Here is a 23,644-nt window from a genome sequence, read left to right as displayed (position 1 = left end):
AAAGGATGGCCAAGTGCCTGCCTAGGCATGAGCTCTGCCTTCCTTCAGCATGGAGATGATAGGGATGTGGGTTAAAAGGACAGTTCCACGAAGGCCACCTGGGGTCCTCAGGGTGTTCATAGCCCCACCCTCGGGGTCTGGCTATGGGATCTGTGCCTGTCACAGCTGGAGAGCACAGGAGTGAGAGAGCACAGCTCCTCTGCCACCCCCACAGCCTATGGGGGAAGGGACCCCCGAGCTCAGCTTCCCCTTCCTAAGTGTGGAGGCAGGTTCCTCCAAGGGCCCTGCCTGTTCCTCAGATGCCACTACTAAATCAGAATTCTAAAAATAACACACAGCTATTTAAATCTCACACTCAATTTGTTATCCTAACAAGGTAAATGGAACGATTTTGAGTTCCCGGTGTGTAAGGAAATTTATTAAGAGAAAGAAAACTTTCATTTAAGTAAGGTAGGACGGATTGCTAAACAGGCCGAGCCATTCTCATTACTCTTTTAAAAACACTGCAGTTGTTATTTATACTTCATTTTTAATTCTATTTTTTTATGGTTTTGCAGTTCTGGGAATTGAATGCTTTGTTACTTAAACATCTTTGTTGATAGTTGACATGTAAAGTTTAATTGAAAGATCAAAACCAGTTTCAATATTTATAGAATTATTTTTATATTGGATTATTATACAATAATCTTAATCCCATGTGTTTATTTTATTTAATATACATTTATAGATCTTAATCTTATTAATCATAACCTCACACATTAATCGTATTTGATAACCTTACACATTAATCTTATTTAACATATATTAAACAATCTTAATATTATTGTATAGAATTATAATTATTAGAAGACAGGAATGATTGAAATCAATCAAATTGAGAATAAAAAAAATTCCAAAGGATCAATGAACAAAGAGTTGGTGTTTTGAAAGGCTAAACAGGATTGATAAACCCTTAGCCAAATTAACCAAAAGAAAGAGAAGATTTAAATTAATAAAATAAGAGTTGAAAAAGAAAATATCACCCCAGACACTACTGAAATCCAGAGGATCATCAGAAACTATTTTGAAAATTTATATTTCAACAAACTAGAAAATATTGAAGATACTGACAGATTCCTAGAGAAATATGACCTACCCAAATTGAACCATGAGAAAATAGAAAACTTAAACAGATTAATATCAAGTAATGAAATTGAAGCAGCTATCAAAAGCCTTCCAAAAATAAAAGCCCAAGACTGAGTTCAACCAGACCTTTAAAGAACAACTAATACCAATACTGCTCAAATAATTCCATGCAAAGGAGAGAAAACTGCCAAATTTATTCTATGATGTCAGTATCACCTTGATACTCAGAACAAAGATACATCAAGGAAAGAAAACTTGAGGCTGATATCCTTGATGAAATAGATACAAAAATTCTTAATAAAATATTGGCAAATCATATACACAAACACATTAAAAAGACAGTGCACAATGGTCAAGTGGGTTTCATCCCAGGGATGCAAGGTTGGTTCAACATATAGAAATCAATAAGTGTAATTCACTGCATATTTAGAGTTAAGGACAGGAATCACATGATTATCTCCACAGATGTAGAAAAAGCATTTGACAAAGTCCAATTCAACTTATGTTTATTCATGTTTAAAACACTAGAGTAACTAGGGATAAAAAGAACTTACCTCAACATTGTAAATGCTATATATGACAAACCCAAGGTCAACATCATACTGAATGGAGAAAGGCTGAAAGCATTTTGTTTAAAAACAGGAAAAGGACAAGGATGTCCACTCTCAAACACTTCTATTCAAAATAGTCTTTGAAACTCTAGCCAGAGCAATCAGAAAAGAAAAGGATATTAAAGAGATACAGATAGGAAAAGAAGAGCTTCAATTATCTCTGTTTACTGACGAGATGAGTCTATATTTAGAAGACCCCCGAAAAACAAACTTCACCAGAAGATTTCTAGAGCTGATAAACAAATTTAGTGAAGTAGCAGGGTACAAGATCAACATACATAAATCAGTTGCTTTCCTATACTCCACTAATGAATCTGCTGGAAAAGAAATTAGGAAAACTATCCTAAAAAAAATAGCCTAAAAAAATACTTGGGAATTAATCTAATGAAAGAGGTGAAGAACCTCTACAATGAAAACTATAGAACACTGAAGAAAGAAATCAGAGAAGTCATTAGAAGATGGAAAGACCTCCCATGTTCTTGGATAGGCAGAATTAATATTATCAGAATGGCTGTACTACCAAAGCATTATATAGATTCAATGAAATTCCCATCAAAATATAAAGATATTCCTCACAGATCTAGAAAAAGCAGTTCTAAAATTCATTTGGAAAAATAAGAGAGCCAGACTATCTTGAGCTTCAAAAGGAGTGATGCTGGAGACATCACAATACTGTGATACAAATTATACTACATAGCTGGGAGTGGTGGCACACTGCTGTAATTTCAGTGGCTTGGGAGACTGAAGCAGGAAGATTGCAAGTTCAAAGCCAGCTTCAGCAATTTAGCAAGGCTCTTAGCAACTTAGTGAGAACTTGTCTCTAAATAAAGTACACAAAAGGGCTGGGTATGTGATTCAGTGGTTAAGCACCCCTGGGATCAATCCCTGGTACCACCCTCCAAATATATTACAGAGCTATAATAACAAAACTGGCATGGTACTTGCACCGAAACTGATGTGAAGACCAATTGAATAGGATAGAAGACACAGAGACAAATCCACACAAATATAATTATCTGATAATAGGTATCTCCTATGTATATTCTGGGCATACATAGGAGAAAAGATAGACTTTTTAATAAATGGGCAAACTGGAAATCCATATATAGAAAAATGCGATTGATGCCTATTTCTCCCCTGCATGAAAGTCAACTCAAAGTGGACCAAAGCCCTAGGAATTAGAATCTCTGCAACTGCTAAAATAAAATGTCAGCCCAACACTTCAGTATATTAGGACAGAAACTGGCTTTCTTAACAAGACTCCTAAAATGTAAGAAGTATAATTTTAAAAAATCAGTAAATGGGCTGGGTGTGGTGGTACATATTCTGTTATCCCAGCAACCTGTGAGGCTGGGGCAGGAGGATCACAAGTTCAAAGCCAGCCTCAGTAATTTAGCAAGGCCTTAAGCAAATTAGTGAGAACTTGTCTCAAAATAAAACATTAAAAAGGGCTGGGAATGTGGCTGAGTGGTTTCAATCCCTGGTACCAAAACAAACAAAAAGTCAACAAGTGGGATGGCATCAAATTAAAAAGCTTTAGCTCAGTAAAAGAAGCAAATAACCTGAAGAGATAATCCACAGAATGGGAAAAGATCTTTACTACCTGCTCCTCGGCTGGGGCATTAATATCCAGAATATATAAAACACTCAAAAAATTTAACACCAACAAAACAAATAAAACAAACTAACTAATAAATGGGCAAAAGAACTAAACAGACACTTCTTAAAAGAAGAAATACAAATGGCTAACACATATATGAAAAAATGTTCAACATCTCTAGCAATTAGGGAAATGCAAATCAAAACTACATTGAGATTTCATCTCACTCCAGTCAGAGTGGCAGCTATCAAGAACACAGATAACAATAAGTATTGATGAAGATGCGGGGGAAAAGTTACATTCATACATGGTTGGTAGGACTGCAAATTAGTGCAGCCACTCTGGAAAGCGATGTGAAGATTTTTTTTTAAAAAACTAGTGATGGTACTACCAAATAACTCAACTATCCCACTCCTTGGTATATATCCAGAATATCTAAAATCACCATTCTATACAGCCACTTCAATGTTTGTAGCAGCACAATTCACAATAGCCAAGCTATGGAACCAACTTAGGTGCCATCAATAGATGAATGGATAAATAAAATGTGGCATATGTACACAATGAAGTGTTATTCAGCCACAAAGAATAATAATAAAATTATAGCATTTTCAGGTAAATGGATGGTACTGGAGACTGTCATGCTAAGCGAAATAAGCCAACCCCCCAAATAAAATGTTTAATGTTTTCTTTCATATGCAGAAGTTAGTCCAAAATAAAGAGAGACAGAGGGAGAGGGAGGAGAGGAAGAGAAAGAAAGGAAAAAAATAGATGGGAATTTCATCAAAATAGAAGAAAAGATGTATGGAGTAGACTAGGGTATTGGGAAGGGAAGGAGGGATGGGATAAGGAAAGAATGGTAGAATGACTCTGACCTAACTTTCCTATATATGAATATACCAGAGTGAATCTCACCATTACGTATATCCACAAGATACTATTAAAAAAACAAATCAACCATGAAATAGCAGAAATGTCAGTAGATTAGAAGGAAAGGTATGGGGGAAGGAGGAGGGAAAGGAGAGAGAAAGTACTAAGAACTGAATTAGAGCAAATCATATTCCATGATTTAATAAATATATCAAAAGAATCCTCATGTTATATAATGAAAAATAAAGAAAAAAGAGAAATATCATCCTAATCCTATGGTGACTTTATATACATGTATATATCTTAACCTTATTAATCTCAATAATATTAACCTTACATGTTAATCTTATTTAACCCATATATTAAATCATCTTAATATTATTATGTAGAACTATATAATAATCTAATTTTAGAATATTTTTATTATTTCCCAAAGAAACCTTGTATCCATTAGCTGTCACTCCCCATCATGCCCCTACTGTCCCTCAACCATACCTCGGCTCCCACAAATCTACTTTCTGTCTCTATGGATTTAACTATCCTGATATTTTATACAAATGGAAACATATAACATATGGTCTTTTGTGGCTATAACTTCCCTTAGCATAATGTGTTCAATGTTCATCCAGATTGTGGTATGCATCAATACTTCATTCATTTTATGGACAAATACTATTCTACTGTATGGATGTCCAATTGTTCTAGCATTTGTTTAAAAACCATCCTTCCTCCATTGAATAACTTTTGGGCCTTTGTCAAAAATTGGACAAATTTGTGTGGATTTCTTTCTTGATTCTAAATTCTGTTCCTTTGTCCAGTGAGTTTATCCCTTCTACTAGTACCACATAGTCTCAATTATTGTTTCTTTCTAGTAAGTCTGAAATTGAATACTGATTCCTTCCACCTCATTATTCTTTTTTAAAAATATTTTTAGTTGTAAATGGACATATAGCCTTTATTTTATTCATTTATTTTTATGTGGCTTTGAGGATCGACCTCACACGTGCTAGGCAAGCTCTCTACCACTAAGCTACAACCCTGGCCCCTTCATTATTCTTTTTTCAAAATTATGTTAACTGTGTATAATTTCTTTTCATTTCCATAGCAATTTTTAGAATAATCTTTCCCATGTCCATAAAGTCATTGCTGGGATTTTGATAGGTTTTGTATTAAGCCTGTTTATCAATTTGGAGAAAATTTGCATCTGTACTCTGTTGTCTTCCATGAATACAATATGAACATAGTATGAACATATAACATACTATTATGTTCTCTTTAATCAGTTTTGTAATTTTCAGCATAAAAATTCTATACATTGTTTTGGATTTCTACCTATATTTCATTTTTGAGCAGTTGTAAATGGTATAGCATTTTTAGTATCAATGTCTGTTCATTTCTAGTATAGAGAAATGCAGCTGGATTTTGTAAGTTAATCTTGTATCCTATGACCTTTTGAACTCAATTATTTGTTTTAGACATGTTTTAGTATTATTTTGTCTTTGTAGCATTCTTTTTTTTTTGCCTATGTAGACATCATATATTTTTTATTTCTTCCTTTTCAATCTATATGCCTTTTCTTACCTTATTGCACTGCCTAACCCTTCCAGTGTGATGTTGAATATGAGTGATGAGGGATGATATCCTTGCCTTGTTCCAAGTAAAAGCCCTGAATGTTCCATCATTAAGCATAATGTTAGCATTTGGGGGATGTTACTTAGGAAGTTCACTATTCCTATTTCCCTGAAAGTTTATCATGGATAGATGTTGTATTTTGTTACATTCTTTTCCAGTATTAATTGCTATGTGTTTTTTATTCTTTATCCTATTGATGTGGTATATAGCATTGATTGATATCTCAATATCGAATTAGCATTGTGTTTTTGTCAGTTTATGCATTGCTGCATAAACAACTTAGAGGAGGGGAAATTTATTTGGGACTCATGGTTTTAGAGGTTCAGTCCAGTGGGGGCCAATATAAGGCAAGCACATCATGGCAGAAGGCCCAGTTAGGGGAAATTTGCTCAGCTCATGGTAGGATCAAGAAGTGTGTGTGTGTGGGGGGGGGGAGGGGCCACAGGGAAGATGCAACCTTCTAGGGCATGACCCAAGTGACCCACCTCCTCCAGCCATGTCCCACCTGCCTGACACCCAATCAGTTCATTCATACTGGGATGAACTGGATAGGTTACAGCTCTCACAAGCCAATCACTTTACCTTCGAACATTCCTGCATTAGCCCAGGAGCTTTTGGCATTCTTTAATTAAATGCATTTTGTCAGGGTATATAATTCTTTATTTTTTGTGTTGGTGAATTGCTGATACCTTGTCAAGTTCTTATAATCAATATTTATTTTTAAAGGGTGTTGGTGTTTTAGATTAGTTTTCTTTGACATCACTCTAGCAGGGGAAGGGGAGCTACAGTCTCTTTATGCCAGGTTGAGGTTGAAGTCCAGGCTCCACACTCAGCTCCCATGACCCCCATGAAAGGAGGGCTTCTCCTTACTGCTGGGTATGAGGGTGATTATCAGTCCCTATGGACCCCACTAATAGCTCTGGGATGGGGGAGGGGGAGCCAGGCCTGTCATTTCCACTTGGTGATAACAAATGCTCCTCCTCACTCTATGGGGTCAGTGGGGACCATAGGGCTCTCCTGCTCCTCCCCCTCCAGAGAAGAGGGGGTCCAGAGCTGGTGCCTGAGGGAGTGAAGGTACCTTGCCCCTTTTATAGATTTCAGGTTTCCTTTCTTCTCATGCCTTTGTGGTCAAAAGACAGGAAGAGAGCCTTCCAGGGGGTGTTGCCTGTGTTGGAAAGTGAGATCCTTCCCTTCCCTGGAGGATTTTAGTGATCTGATGATGGGAAGTGCTATCTATCTGCCCATTTCCTTTTGTTTGATAATCAGCTACCTGTTCTTTGCCCCGGTCTCAAACTTTCCATCATTATAATGAAATAACCTGAGATAACTTCCAAAGGGTTTGTTTGTTTATTTATTTATTTATTTTTATTTATTTATTTTTTATTGGTTATTCAAAACATTATAAAGATTGCAGAATCACATCGGTTACACATCCACATTTTTACATAATGCCATAATAGTTTGGCCCACGGTTTTGGAGGTTCCAGTTCAAGATAAATTGGCTCCATTGCTTTGGGCCTTTGGCGAGGCCACCCATCATGTTTGGGAGCATGTGGCAGAGAGAAAAATTGCTCACCTCATTGCCAGGAAGCAAAGAGAATGAAGAGGAAGGGACAGGGCTTAACTGTTCCCTTCAAAGATACGTGGGCAGTGACCCAATGACCTCCAAAGGCCTCTCCTCTCAGAGGTTCCACCACCTCCCAACAGCACCACCAGGACCAAGCCTTTAACATATGGGCCCTTGGGGAATATTCAAGATCCAAACCACAGCACTCCCACATGGTCATCGTCATCTGTCTCCTTGGTCACATCTAGCTGCATGGGAGACAGAAAATTTTGCTAGGTAGCTAAGAACCCTGATGCAAATGAGGCCTTCATTGTGGTGTCCGCAGTAAAGTAGCATGCTGGGACAATAAGCCGATGGCCAGTGGCTGCCATAGCTACTTTTCCTAATACCCTGTATCAAAATCCAGCCTATGAAATATCCTGTGCCAGGGGCTATGTGCAGGAACTGCTTAGGGCCCTTCTCTCTTTCCCTCTTGGATGAGAACATCTTGGCCCAGATACCCCCTTTCCTTGGAGGTTGGTCTCCTCCTATGTCCTTCAGTTCCTCCTGTCTGATTGGTTCAATCCTGTGGCCTGTGGTTTATTGTTGTTCTGTCTTCATTCCCAACTGTTCAGGGCAGTGAGGTGATAGTAAGACCAAGAACCCCTAAGACCTGCCTGCAGGTGTATAGTGAGAGTGTTCTGGGGGCTGCTGGGGAGGTTGTTTTGAGGACATTGACTGTACAAGAAGGCATGGGATGGGTTCTGGGTGAAGGACAGTGCTTTACTTGGGTTCGGGGGTATTTTCGTACTTGGTAGTTGCAGGTGAGAGACAGATGGGAGATCAGTGAGCTGAATGCTGGAGTGGTGGGGTGGTGTGCTGGTGGGAACAATGGCCTTGCAGTGACTGCCAAGGCTGTGTGAGGCTAAGGCCCAGCCTGTGGGTTCTGTGTCCTCTCAGATGTTACCCTTACCTGTCAGGCATGACGGCACTGGGACAGCTTCACTAACTCCCCTGGAACCATTGAGTCAGTAATTGAAGCCAGGTCTCCTGGGATCCCGATGTGGGTCTCTCGGGGTTCTGCCCAGGGCTGCCCAGGTACTGCCTCCCAAACCTGCACCTGGCTTGTTGGCTTGAGGAGCTTCTGATTCTCTCCATAACTCTGGGGCCATTGGAGCAAGTACTGAGCCTGCACTGTGCTTCCTCAGGGACCTTTCCTGCACGACCTCCCAAGTTTATGCAGCTTCATTTTACCTTCCTGGCTGGTGCTCTGGAGCCTCAGGTCAGTGACTGACACTGCTCCTGGTCCATTAGAGCATGTCCTGAGTGAACACCACCTGGGTTCTCTCCAGCTCAGTATGGCCGGTTGCCTACAGTTGTCCCTTTCTGAGAGCCACATTGGGGGCTGTGTCCCAGAGTCCCCTATCAAGGAAGGGACCTGACAGCCTCTTATCATTAGACATGCTCCAGCTCCCACTCCCTATGCAAAGGGGCTTTCCTGAGGCTGTTCCGATGCAGGGTGGCCGGAACATTGCATGTCATCTCCCCTTGTGATCTAAGGTGGAGTGTGGTCATGAGTGATTCAGCCTCCTGCAGAGTCCCTTCTGGAGTGTCAGAAACCATCCATGGGAGTTTCCTGGGGTGCAGTAGAGGGTCTGTAGAACAGCTTCTGGACAGAACCCAGGCAGGTCTTGCTTAGACACACAAATTCAGCTCCATTCAGCCTCTGAGGGGGGTGGGCCTGGCTTCATCCTCCAAACTTTATATGGAAACAGCTCACCTGGAGGCTTCTCCTGTGTGTCCAGCGTGTTTTCCATCATGGGATGACTGTACACATGTAGTGTCATCTGTGGTGTGGAGCAGAAGGACAAGGCCTCCTGGCCACTTCCCAGAATCCACCTGGCTTTCGGAGTCTGTGTGCCTGCTTTTCCTGATTGGTGTCCTGATGGGTCTTGGGCACAAAGGTATGGGCACTTGTGCTCCTGAAAAAGTCAATTAGGATGGCAGCTGCTCCCAGTCAGGATGTGGGCTTCTACCCTGAAGAGTAGGTTGTAGTCTGGGAGCCCTGAGGGCAGCTTCTTTAGCCTGCACTAGGGAGGGCAGGAAGGAGACTCAGGTGGCTGCTGCTGAGGCTCCCCAGAGGGAGGGTGGGCCAGGTACTGGTTCACATGGGTCACAGGTCAGGAGCCTAGGAAGGAGGCTGCAGAGAGATGAGGCAGGGATGGAGCTTTCCCTCCCGCTCTTGTCCTTGTGTCTTCCCTTATCAATGGGATGTTTTTGTTTTATTTATTTATTTATTTATTTTTAAATATTTATTTTTTAGTTTTTTTGGTGGACACAACATCTTCATTTTTATGTGGTGCTGAGGATCGAACCCAGCGCCCCATGCATGCCAGGCGAGCACGCTACCGCTTGAGCCACATCCCCAGCCCCTATTTATTTTTTTATGTGGTGCCGAGGATTGAACCCAGAGCCTCACGTGTGCTAGGCAAATGCTGTACCACTAAGCTACAACCCCAGCCCCTAAATTCCATTCTTTTAGTTTCCTCTCCAATGCAGTGTGAGAGGGGACATGGGTGGGCCTGAGGGAAAAGTGGAGACCCTCACACCACAGATCCAGCATGAGATTTGTCAGACACAGGGCTGTGCCCTGTGGGTCAGGGGCCAGTGGGGGCTAAGGTCAGGAAAGGGTCCACGTTCCTGGAGAGAATCAAAGTCCTACTCACACTGGTCCAGATGAGGAAACTGAGGCCTTGGGAATGGCCCTCTTTCGGGTGACACAGCTGTCCTTGAAAAATCCCAACATGGGGGATCTTAGAGGGGATGCAAGCTGTGCTTTCCAACTTGTCTGCAGTTTGAAATCAAAACATCTAGAGAATACCCACACAGCAACGTGGGTATCTGAGGGAACACACTGAGGATCAGCAGTAAACTGACAGATTTGGAGAGACTCAGAAATTCTGGTTACTGAAACAGACAGTGAGAGAGAATCAGTTATGAGCTTGCACATGTGCTGCCTAGACAGGGGAGGAGGGAGGGAAGTCACGGAAAGGAGACAAAGAGGCAAAATGATAAGATTGCTTTGAAAATAGCAGTAGAAGAGAATATTAGACTGAACTTAGCTGACACAGAAGCCACACATTGTGATAGAAGTGTTCTGCTTTTCTCAGTTTTTCAGTAGAATACTGTGGCAGGAAGCCATTTTGTGAGGGTCTGCCTTAGTTGGCGGTGCTAGAAAAGCTAAACTCCAGTGTCCACTCAGTCCTGGAAGTGGTAGCAATTTTGGCTCCAGAGAATGATTTTGAATTAGACTGAGAGATCAAGGGGAGCCTAGGGCTGCTGAGAGCCAATGCCCATCCTAGTGAGAGAGGAATCCCGGCTGGAGCAGAGCTGCTGTGGGACCAGAGCTGTGACAGGGTGCACTGAACCCACAACAGAGCTTTCAGGGCTTCCTTGGTGGAGCTGAAGGGTGGGATGTGAACTGTGTTAAGAGTACTAGGTGTGGACTCTGCCCCCATGAACATGCAGTGCCCCCACCTGCATGATGGGTTTGGCCTCTGGGCTGTACACATCACCAGACCATCATGTTTGTGCTTCCAGACATATCTCCAGCATCCGGGCCTGACACAGAGCCACTAAGTGGACCAGCATACGGTCCTGGAAGTGGGAAGAAGTTAAGATTCCATGCCCCATCCTAACACCGAGTCTGTGTATTCAATTACCTCCTCCACACCCAGAGTCATGCTTCTGTAGGTTGAATATTTGCCACACCCTCCGTCCTTCACAGATTCTTAATCCAGAAGTCCTCAAAGAAAGGCTCTCTACCTTATGTACCCAGGCAAGGAGAAAAATCATAGTTTTGATATGAGTTGTATGGTAATTATTAGTTTTGATTCCTTCATTATTGTGATTGCATACTTTTATATAAAATCATACTTCAAAAAATTCACTATTTCTATTTAGTCCTTTTTATCTTCTTTCTTATTTTTATACCCTCCTATTTGTCCTTCTTCATCTTGTTTTCTCTTCATTTGTCCCTCCTCCTGCACTACTTTTTGGGGAGCATAGACAAGAAGGATGAAACCTTAGCCGAAATAAGCAAAAGAAAGAGAAGACGAAAATTAATAAAATTAGAGACCAAAACACAAAACAAAACAAAAAAGAAGCTATTACAACAAAAGCCAGTGAAACCCAGAGGAATAACGAAATTGAAGACACAAGATAGGCAGAACTAATATTGTTAATATTAGTTAATATTAATATTAATATTAGTTAATGTTAATATTTATTAATATTATTTTACTTATAATATTATTATTAATGTTAATATTAGTTAATGTTAATATTATCAAAAGCAATCTACAAATGCAGTGCAATTTCTATCAAAGTGCCAATGATATTCTTTTTCTTATTAGAAAAAAGAATCCTAAAATTCATGTGGAAGATCAAAAGACTCTGGATAGTCAAAGCAATCCTGAGCAAAAAGAGCAATACTGGAGACATCATTATACCTGGACTTCAGATTATACTGCAGAACCATTGTAATAAAAATAGCAGGATACTTGCATAAAAACAGACATGCAGACCAATGGATCAGAATAGAAGACACAAACAAACCCACACTGATAATGTTGTCTGATTCTGGAAAAGGTGACAAGAAAAGGCAGCCCCTATAAGAAGTAGTGCTAGGAAAACTGGACATCCAGTGTTAGAAGAATGAAAATAGATTCCTGCCTCTCACCTTGTAAAAAAACCAACTTAAAATGGATCCAAGACCTAGGAATAAGACCAGAAACTTTGCAAGCATTAGAAGGAAAAATAGGGGCAACACTTCAACATAGGTGCAGGCAAAGATTTACTGGATAGGACCCCTATGGCTCAGGAAATAGGAGAAAAAAATCAATAAATGAGATGGCATCAAATTAAAAAGCTTCCGAACAACAAAGAAAACAATAGACTGAAGAGACAACCTATGAAATGGGAGGGAATCTTTGTCAGCTACTCTTCCAACAAAGGATTGATAACAAGAATATATCAAAGACTAAAAAATTCAATATTCAAAAGTCAATTAACCCAATCATTAAATGGACAAATGAACTGAACAGGCACTTCTCAAAAGAAGTAGTACAGATGGCCAACAATTTTATGAAAAAGATGTTCAATATCTTTAGCAATTAGGGAAATGCAAATCAAAACTACACTGAGATTCCATTTCATTCCAGTCAGAATGACAGTCACCAAGAATACAATTAACAATAAATGCTTGTGAAGATAGGAGGGTAGGGGGAGGATGAGGAACTCATGCACTGTTGGTGCGAATGTAAATTAGTATAGTTACTGTGGAAATCAATATGGAGGTTTCTCAAAAAGCTAAAATTAGAACTATCATAAGATCCAGCTATACTACTTCTTGCTATTTTTTTTAGAGAGAGAGAGAGAGAGAGAGAGAGAGAGAGAGAGAGAGAATTTTTAATATTTATTTTTTAGTTCTCGGCGGATACAACATCTTTGTTGGTATGAGGTGCTGAGGATCGAACCCGGGCCGCACGCATGCCAGGCGAGCGTGCTACCACTTGAGCCACATCCCCAGCCCACTACTTCTTGCTATTTATCCAAAAAGAATTAAAGTCAGCATTCTTTAGGGATACATGTGTACCCATATTTATTGCAGCACAAACTTAAAAACAGATTGGTAGACCAATGGAGCATAATACTGCACATTATTACAATAGCCAACTTAAGGGCTTAGCGTAGGTGTCCCTTAACGTATGAATGGAAAAAAGAAAACACAATGGAGTTTTAGTCAGCCATAAAGAAGAATGAGATTATGCCATCTGCAGGAAAATGGAGCTGGAGATCACAATTTTGAGTGAAATAAATCAGACTCAGAGACTCATGTTTTCTCTCATATGTGGAAGTTAGAGGGAATGTCAGGGAATAGAGGGATTTCATGAACACAGAAAGGAGACCATTAGGGTAGAGGAAGGGGATCTGGAGGTGGAGAGTGGGGAAGGTATTTGAGCATGAAATTGACCAAATAATGTTTTTATGTATGTTTGAATATATCACAATAAAACCCACAATTCTTTATAGTTAATAATGATTATTACTAAAATTAATACTATTTATTACTGATTTTTACAAAACCCAAACATGTTTTGGGGGGGATTTTTAAAAATGCCTTACCTCCATAGAGCAGGGAGAAATAAGGCAAAGGCCAGGAGAAAGTACCACTTAACCCCCAAAGTTTTGTCTCTATGTCAGAACAAGGGTCTTGGGCCAGTCTCTGCCTTGGGAAGAGTGACTTGTGAAAGGCAATCTGAAGGACTTTTTCTGGACTGAGTTGGGGCAGTGGAGGCTGGGAAGAGGGTCTGGATAGGGGCTCAGGTCAGAGATGGTTGTCTTTTTGCAGCCATGATCCCACTGCACACTGAAGCTTGGAGAGCCCAGCAGGCCAAGACTCAGTATCTTGGCCCAAGGAGCAGTGAGCAGGGGCTGTGGGCAAGGCTGTGTGTTCAGGAGGCCAGGCCCTGCTCAGCCAGCATTCCTGGAGCCAGTTATTTGCTCAAAGTCCAGTTCTGGTGTGGGACCCACTGAGGCTCTGGGAACTGGGCAGTGTCTGCAGACCTGGATGCTTATAGGCTAAGCCTGAGGAGGGTCTGTAGCTCCTCATGAAGGACAGCTCTTTAACCCATCCTTATCCAGGATGGTCTGAGGAAGAACTGGGAGTCCCATGTTGTCTGATGTGAACCTTCTTTCCTGTCTAGGAGCGGCTGCTTATGAGCCTCCTTCCCCGGAATGTTGCCATGGAGATGAAGGAGGACTTCTTGAAGCCCCCTGAGAGGATTTTCCACAAGATTTACATCCAGAGGCATGACAATGTGAGGTAGGGCTGGGCCTGTGGTTTAGAGGTGAAGAGGGAGATGGGCAGGGGTGAGGAAAGGCTGGGGGCCTGGGTGCCGGGGTAGATGAAGGAGGAGCAGAGGAGATGAGGGAAGCAGGGGGGAGATGGTGGAGGGAGGGAGAGGAGGGGTAGGGAAGGAGACTAGAAAATCATAAAAGTTAGGGGAGGAGTGGGGAAGTGTGGTCAGGGAGCCTAGGTAGGCAACTGTCCTGCAGGGAGTCTGCTCCCATGTGGAAGGGGCTGTGGCTTCTTAGATGACGCTAGAGTTCTCTCTCCCATTTCTTACTTCACTACCCTTGAACTTCTTATGTTGACCAGAGGGTTAGAATTCTGTCCCTAAAATTGGGTCTGAGAAGGGACATTATGGGCTGAGGATTTGCCTATGCCTAAATTATAGCTGAATATTATTTTAGTTGCTGCCTGGGTCTGGGGAGGGCTTATTCCGCTTTTCATCTCCTGACCGTTCTTGAAGGTAGGGACTGTCATTCCCATTTTCCAGGTGCAGAAGCTGATCTCTCAGGTGAATCAGCTTGCTGCAGACTCCAAAGTTTGTATGTTTTTAACATTCTGTAAAAGTATTTATCTTTCTACATTGTACATTCTTTTCAAAAATATTTATTTTTTGCTGAAGTGTAGCACACTTAGAATAGTGGAATGTCACCTGTTTGGGATGGGCACTTTGCATAAATGCTACTCAGGTAGGAGACAGTTTTGAGTGGACCCCAAAACACTTTCCTTTTCAGCTTTTGGTAAGCTGGTTCTTCTTGGTTTTGGGTGTCATTGGCCCTTGAAGACACAAAAAAGTATACTATCTTATGTCAGGCACCATAGGCTGATGCTAAATGGAGTTCTTAAACAGAAATGCAAGAATGCTAAACAGCAACACAATAGGAATTCCCATTACTCCATTATAGCAATACAGATTTTGTGTTTGTCTCTGCATTTTCCTTTACCGATCAGTTTCATAAAAGACATAGAGTAGATGAATGGGTAACAAACAAAAATCAAACAACAACAATAACCACACATATGCCTAATATTTTAGACAAATTTTCATTGCTGTGACCAAAAATACCTGATAAGAACAGCTTAGAGGAGGAAAAGTTTATTTGGGGCTCATGGAGTCAGAGGTCTCAGTGCATAGATAGCTGACTCCATTGATCTGGGCCAAGGTGAGGCAGCAAATCATGGTGGAATGGCCCAGTGAAGGAAAGCTTCTGAGCTCCTGGTGGGGTCAGGAAGCAGAGAGGGGACGGTGAGAAGGGACTTTAGGGACTACAGAGGGTTATGACCCTTTTAGGGCATGCCTTTAGTGATCTACCTCCTGCAGCCATGCCCCACCTGCCCGTAGTTACCACCCAGTCTTTCCACTCATACTGATTTGAAAATGGGCAAAGGACTTAAAAGGACTATTTTCTCAAATGAAGAATTTCACATGGCCAATAGGTGTATGAAAAAAAAATGCTCACTAATCATCAAAGTAATGCAAATTAAAACCACAACGAGAAATCATCTTATACCTATTAGAATGACTGCTTTCAAAGACAACAGATAAATGTTGGTGAGGTTATTGAGAAGTGAAAACTTTTGTACAGTGTTGGTGGGGATATAAATTGGTATAGCTATTATGGATATCAGTGTGAAATGCTTCAAAAAATTAAAAATAGAACTACCATCTGATTGTCCATCACAGGGTGTATTTATAAAGGACATGAAATCAGTATATCAAATAGATATCTGCACTCCCATGTTCATTGCATTATTCACCCTAAGCAAGATGTGGAAGCAACCTAAGTGCTTGAATAAAGAAATATGATATATATATTCTACACTGTAGAATACTATTCTGCCTTAAAAAGAAGGAAATCTTGCCAGTTATGCCAATACAGATTGAGCTGGAGGGCATTGCAATAAGTTAAATTAGACACATTTCCATGTGCTTGCCAGGAGCTGGAGGGAGGGGAAAATGGAGTGAAGTTGACGAAAGAGTAAAAGTTTTAGCTACATAGGCTGAATATGTTCTGGAGATCTGATGTACAACAGGATGGTGAGACTTAACAATATATTCTTGAAATTTGCTAAGAGTTCAACCAATTTACTCCAAGGTTCAATCTTATTAACACGTGTACATACACAGAGGATGGTAACTAGGTGGAGGTGATGGATATGTTAATAATATATGTGTATATCAAACCATCAAGTTGTACACCACACACACCCAATATTTATGAAGTGATATTTCAGTAAAGGTGTTAAAAAAGAAAATGTGGTATGTACATAAAACGGAATACTACTCCTTCATAGAAAAGGAAAGTCTGCATTATGTAACAATATAAATAAGAGTTGAGGGCATTATGCTGAGTGAAATAAGCCAGTCACCAAAAGACAAATAATGCATTATTCTATTTATATGAGGTAGTTAAAGCAGTCAAATGTGAAGGTAGGTCACTAAAGAGTGGAATCAGAGTGGCACGGTGTTTTCTGGGGAGTAGGGGAAGAGAAACTGAGGAGTTATAAGTTAAGAAGAGCCATAAAGTTTCAGTAAAACTAGATGAATAAGTCCTAGAGATCTGCTATATAATATTGTACCCATAACTAATAATAATTTGATTTCATGTTAGATTCTTACCAGAATAGAATTTGTTGTTGTTGTTGTTGTTGTTACCAGGGATTGAACTCAGGGGCACTTCACCACTGAGCCACATCCCCAGCCCTGTTTTGTATTTTATTTAGAGACTGGGTTTCACTGAGTTGCTAAGCACCTTGCCATTGCTGAGGCTGACTTTGAACTCATGATCCCCCTGTCTCAGCCACCCAAGACACTAGGATCGGCATTTTTTTTTTTTTAAGTCAAGGTTCTCCTGGGGAATGCCGCTGGAGTTGAGCACAGGGTCTGGACACCTAAGTGCCTTTCCCTCAGCTGGCTTCTTATCTGGGGACAGGGATAAAAAATGCAGATGCAGGGAGCCACCACTTTTCTTCTTTATTGAAAGTTACCATCTGCAGCTCCTGGTTGGCATCTTAGTCCCCCAGCAGTGGGTAGGATGATGCAGGTTCAATACCCTGAGCAAGGAAGCTGAGCCTCCTTACTGCTGATGGTGCCAGCTCCACCCTCACCCCTCTGGCCACCATTGGAAACCATCACAGATGTGTTTCTGTGTCCCAGATATGAACATCTTGCTGTTCTTTTTCCATTCTCATTAGAATCTCCTAGTGATTCTGAATCACTCCAGGATCGATGTCTAAATTCAGTGTGCCATACACAGTTCACATGAACTGATGTCATCAGGGCTGGTGTAGCAAGTACATTTCACAATCCTCTTCTCTGAGAACGCACCAACAACACTGAACAACGTTGTAAGAACTCTTGAAATTAGCCAAAATCTTGCAACAATCCAGGAGTATTTAAGAAAAATAACTAAATTTCAAGAACAGTGAGCTGTGTGGCTTTTTAACTTGCCCTATGCCAACCTTCTGTCTCCTCAGCTCCACAATAGCATTGAAAACCAACAATTGCAATCAGAGTGAAAACTAGCACCCTGGAAGCCACTGAAGGGAGTCGGAATGGAATTGATGGCTCTTTCTAAGCCCCATTCTCAGAGAATTGCCATTATTTGTCTGAACTTCCCTGGGAAATCCTACTCATGAGCCAACTCTATTGTATCTGATGCATGGCCCAGTGTGGACTGCCTTTGCTCAGCACCTTTGATGAAAAAACAACCAGTGGCAATTGTTTAACATAGCTACCTTAGGTAAACAGAAAGGTAACCAAAAAAAAAAAAAAAAAAGGATAATCTGGGGAATGAGATGTGCACAGGGTGCTTTGAATAGCTCTGGAGATTTCAGAAGACCAAATGTACATAGAATTAGTCCACAAGAATCACTAATTACTAATTACTAATTACTAATTAATTACTAATCACTAATTACTGTCAAACCAAATAGCAACAACTAAAATACCTGAGATGGGAATGGGGTGAGGAAATGTTATTTCCAGAGTTCCCACATTCAGCTCACAATAGAAATATATTAGATATGAAATAATAAAATAAATAAAATTAGTGTATATATGGTCACACACAGGACAAAAAGAGCAGTTAATGGAGACCATGCCCGAGGAAGCCTAGATATTGGACTTCTTAAACAAATTTTAACTCAGCTGTTTTAAATGTGTTCAAGGAACAACTTTGCATTTCAGCCTCTCACTCCTCTCACAGCCTCTCACTAGAGGAAATGCTAAGAATGATTTTGCACTAAATAGAGAATGTCAATAGGGAGTAGAAATTATTTTTTAAAAAACCCAATAGAAGTTCCAAAGTTGAAAAGTACAATAACTGAAATGAAAAATTTCCTGAATGGCCTCCGCAATTAGTCTTGAGTAGGCAGAAAAAAAATCAGTGAACTTGAAGATAGGTCCATTGAGATTTTCCAGTCAGAAGAACAATGAAGAAAGGATGAAAAATATGAAGAGAAACTCAGAGCTGTGAGACACTCTCAAGAATATCAACACATGCATAGTGAGTCCCACAGGAAAGGAAAAAGAGAAAGGGGCAGGAAGACTATTTAAAGAAATAATGGCCAAAAAGGTCCCTAATGTTTTTGGAAAACACTAACACATACAACCAAAAAGCTCAATGCCCTCTAAAAAGAGACCCACAGCAAGACACATTATGATCAAATGGAAATAAATTAAGGATGCAGAGACAACCTTTAAAGTAGCAAAACAGAAATGACTATTCACCTACAAGTGAGCTTTTATAAGATTAATCTTATTATATAAGATTAACTACTGAGTTCCCATCAGAAACCAGGGAGGCCAGAGGAAGGGGGATGGGAGTGAGAGGCTGAAATGCAAAGTTAAATTCCAGCAAAACTCACAGGAGCAGTATCTGCTCTTCCCTCCACCTGGAATCTTGTCTGCTCATTGTCTATGCATTGCCCTTCTCCCCTCTCACAAAACTCACCTGATCCATCCTAGATAACAGTACACACAACTCCATGTCTGTCTCCCCAGCTTTAGTTTTCACTATAGTTAAACTTGTCACTTTTGGCATACTCTATATGTCCCTTCTTTAAATGGAAGGGGATTCTTCCAAGGACAGGCATGTTTATTTGAATCTTTTGTTTACTACCAAGTTTCAAGCACCTAAAATAATGCCAGTACATCTAGCCCTCAAACATACTTGTCAAATGAGCAAGTGAATGAATGAATTAATTAATTATAATACTTAAAAATAATTGTAAATGATTGTAAACAATGAGAGAGCTCTTACTTGATGTAAGGTGGCCTCTTGTCTTATTCCCATTTTACAAATTAAAGGATGGATATAAGGGTTGGATTAGTTTCCTGGGGCCCCTTGCTATAGCTGGTAGAGCTGGACAGTCCTGCTAGAGTAGAGCTCTGAGCCCCTGCTTTGCTTTCCTTTCTTCTTCTATTTTTATTTATTTATTTATTTGTTTGTTTGTTTGTTTATTTATTTATCTATCTATTTATTTATTTATTTATTTATTTTTGTAGTGCTGGAGGTTGAACCCAGGGCCGTGAGCGTGCTAGGCAAATGCTCTACTACTGAGCTACACCCACAGCCCTATCTATCTATCTATCTATCTATCTATCTATCTATCTATCTATCTATTTATTTTGAGAGACAGGGTCTTGCTAAATTGCCCAGGCTGGCTCGAATTTGTGCTCCTGCCTCAGTTTTCTGAGTACCTGGGATTGCAGATGTTCATCAGTTTAGCTTGGCTGGTTCCTCTTTGGTGATACCCTCTGTTGTCCACAAAAATGCTTCTTTTCTTTTCTTTTTTTTTTTTTTTTTTGGAGGGGGTGGATACCAGGGATTGAACTCAAGGGCACTCTACCACTTCACCACTGAGCCACATCCCTAGTCCTATTTTGTATTTTAAGGAACTCACTGAGTTGCTTAGCACCTCACCATTGCTGAGGCTGGCTTTGAACTCTCGATCCTCCTGCCTCAACCTCCTGAGCTGCTGGGATTGCAGGTGTGTACCACCACGCCCGGCTTTGTTTTCTTTTATTGGCACTTATGGCTTCCTTAGAGGGATTTTGGGAGGAGGTTGTATAGGTTAAGGAAGTCCAAAAGTTAGAGATAAGCTAAGAACACCTTATACCTTGAATAGTAGTTATGGCCATGTTTTAAGATGTATCTTAAAATGTAATGTTTTCAAGACAAACAGTTTTTCTTCATTTCTCAAATACTCTGCAGAGAGCATGTTTTAATTTTATAAGAAAACAACTGGGTATGATGGTATCTCCCTATAATCCCAGCAATTTGGAAGGCTGAGGTGGAAGTTTCAGTTTAAAAGGTCAGCCCCAGTAAGCCAGTGAGACCCAGTCTCAAAACAAAAACCAAACAGTAAGTAGGTAAATAAATAAATTAATTAATTAAAGAAGTTAAGAAGGAAGGAAATCCTAGAAAACATCTTTTAAACCTAGTTTTGTCTCATCATCCCAGATGTGGAACACATATGAAAACTTAAATTGAGTAACAAATATACTACTTATAGTAACTTTGAAATAATATTTGAATATTTATTATGTTTGCAGTACTAGACTTGGGACTTAAGTCTTTTCTACAAACGCTAGAAAAATAGTTCTGCTCTATGGGTGGGCACTGAGTTCTTGAGGCTGACTCAGGTTCTGTCATAAATATGTGGAGGGCTTGACATAAGAGTATAGCATCTCTATAGAACAATTCAGTGATCTGTCCCCTTTCATTGTGAGGCTCTAACACCCCACCCAGGGCCTCACAGTCACCTGTGTCCAGCTGGCAGTGGAAGGAGAAAAAGAAGATGTCGTGTGGAGGGGCCCACACACTTCTTCAAAGCTTATCACTTCAGTTCAGTGCTTCTGGCCACCACCCGGTCACATGGCCTCCCTGGGAAGAGGCAGGTCTAATAGACAGTGGGTAGTGGGAGGGTTGGCATGGGGGACAGCAAGCTCTGAATGACCCAGCAGCTAAACTCCTTCTGGGACCAAGAGGAGAGTCCTGCAGCTGCTCTGAGCCTCAGTCTTCTCACCTATAAAATGTGAACAGGGAAGTCTTTATTTCCAGCCTGTACTGAGGGATAAATGGGGTGATTTATTCTAAAGTGTTTTGTGGGTATAAATATCTATGCAACTCTGGGGGTCATTATTTCCCAAGGGACTGAGAGGAGATGGCCCTGGCACCCCTTTCTCTTGCAGCATCCTGTTTGCGGACATCGTGGGCTTCACAGGCTTGGCATCCCAGTGCACGGCCCAGGAGCTGGTGAAACTGCTCAACGAACTCTTTGGCAAGTTCGACGAGTTAGCCACGGTAAGCTCAGCATTTTCCTTTGTTCAGGTTAAATCAGAATGGCTTCTGTGCTCAGTGATTCCCTGTATCTAGAATGGGAGCTAGACTGAGTGCCAAGTCATTTATCACCAGGAAGGTGGTAAATTGCTGTGTTTGGAGCCTCACTGTTCATTGATTTCTCTCCTTGGATTTGCACATAGCAGATTAGTGCACATGGCACAAACTCTGCCAGTGTACCTTTCAACCAAGTCTTCTAGAAAGAGGCTGTGTCCTGCAGGCTGTGCCCAGGCACAGAGCTGCCTTTTGCCATTCCTCCTGGCAGACAGAGCCAGTGGCCACAACCCCTCGTCCTGAGGCAGCCATGGCCATGTCTCTGCTGACACTGGGCTTGCCACTCTTCTGGGGCTGCAACTGCCAATGGACATGCTGAGTCTGGGCAGTGGTCATCTTTGCCCTCAATAGGCTTCATGCTGGAGTGGAACAGGTCATAACTGGCACCAAGTCCTGCTGAGGTCCAGCCAAGGCTATGCTAACAGCTTTGGCTTGAAATGAATTGTTTGGATGTTGAGAACAGTAAACACACAGAGCCTCCATGTGTGCCACATAATCCCCTGGGCTACCACTGCCCCCCGTGGGAGCCTGGTCAATAGCCTCAGGAGCTCTTTGCATTGGCCAGCAGGCTCTGAGGGGCTACCAGGGTCTCCCCTTCATCCTGGAACACGTTGGTATTAAAAGCAGAAAGAGAGAGAGCATGTGGGGCAAGAGTCCAAGTTTCAGAACTGACTATGCCAGGCCTCAGGAGGGCACATTTGCTGAGTGGGATGCCCTTCATTTTTCTCTACTGCCCAGGGGAATGTTTGGGATAAATTGCACTGCTCACAGCAGTAATCAGATCAGAGCTAAGAATGTGCCCTGCTACTCTGTAGTGGAAATCCTCTTCTAGCTCTTTCATCTGGCAAATCCTCCCTGATACTGGTTCCCAGCCTGTGCAGGCAGGGGTGGCTTCTGCAGGAAGACTGACCACAGCCCAGGAAGGCTCCTCTCTCAGTGGGAGGAAGGGAGCAGAGGACAGTGGTGGGATGCCCAGATGTGAGGCTTGCTGGGGCATTGGCCATCAGGGCTTCCTTAGACCCCAGACCCTCACCATCTCTGCTCTTTGAGGAGGTGGAAGGAGCTCATGGGTTGGAGCCAAGTTTCCCTTCTCTTTTGTTGAGCCCCTCTCCAGTTGGGGAAGGGGGTGCTAAGGTCAGTGGATGGGGAGGGAGCAGCCAGCTCCAGGGAAAATCAGTGCCATTCTCAGTGGGGGCAATGGTGAAGGTCTTGGGAGAAAGAGTGGATGTTCCCTCAATGGAGGGGATACGAGAGGGCCCTGCTGGGGCTGGCAGTGAGGCAGTGGAGTTGAGAGCATCTTTGCACGGTGTAGGCTGAGAGAGGAGCCCCACTGGGCAGGGCAGGGCCAGGCGATGATCACATGGGGCTGAGATGCTGAACTTGTTTTACTTGGATGATTTCGTTTTGGGGTCCAGCTGTGTGTGTGGGAGCAAACCTGGGCATGCAGGTAGACATCTGGAATAGAGAGAGAGCTTAAGAGGGCTGGGAAGGAGTGGGCCTGGAGGCTTTGGACACTGCTGTCTTTGGGGGGTTCCTGTGGGGAGCAAATGTCCTGAGATCCAATCCTAATGTTGCTGTCTGCATTCCTAATGGGCTGGTTAAAGGAGCCCTTTCTCCTGGGGCACCCCTGGGCATGCTGGGCCAGGGTGCTATGGAACTCTATTTGGGAAAGGCTGTGTCCTCCTTCCTGAGGAAGAAAGGAAGGTGATGGCTTTCCATCTGGGAAGGGCACACTTTCTGGCTGAAATGATGTTTTTGTCTGGCGTGGGGGCTGCCTGTCTATGGTACCCTTGTAGCCCTGTCTGACTATCCACTGTCCTTGTCCCCAACTGTGGCTATAACTATCTTCCCATAAGCTTCACCGTCTTCTTAGGTAAGTCGCAGGGCTCTTCCTTCCTATCTGCTGCATAGGATTTCTGGCTGCCATGAAGGAGGTGTGGTGAGCCA

The 23,644-nt window shown here is 41.8% G+C and overlaps 1 protein-coding gene across 1 annotated transcript in view; it reads left to right on the top strand.

Moving 5' to 3' along the window:
* ADCY1 (adenylate cyclase 1) overlaps window positions 1-23,644 on the top strand; it is a gene marked incomplete at its 5' end in the record, with an annotated part of 147,218 nt that overhangs the window by 20,826 nt on the left and 102,748 nt on the right. The window contains 2 exons of the mRNA XM_081286805.1: window positions 14,152-14,270; window positions 21,496-21,607. Coding sequence (XP_081142931.1) covers window positions 14,152-14,270; window positions 21,496-21,607 — 231 coding nt within the window. The remainder of the gene's footprint in view (window positions 1-14,151; window positions 14,271-21,495; window positions 21,608-23,644) is intronic.

The sequence above is a fragment of the Spermophilus citellus genome (assembly GCF_964194105.1).
Source record: "Spermophilus citellus genome assembly, chromosome: 3".
NCBI classification, from domain to species: Eukaryota; Metazoa; Chordata; class Mammalia; order Rodentia; family Sciuridae; genus Spermophilus; species Spermophilus citellus.
The sequence above is the reverse complement of the archived record's forward strand: the minus strand, read 5'-3'. Positions and strand labels throughout refer to the sequence as shown.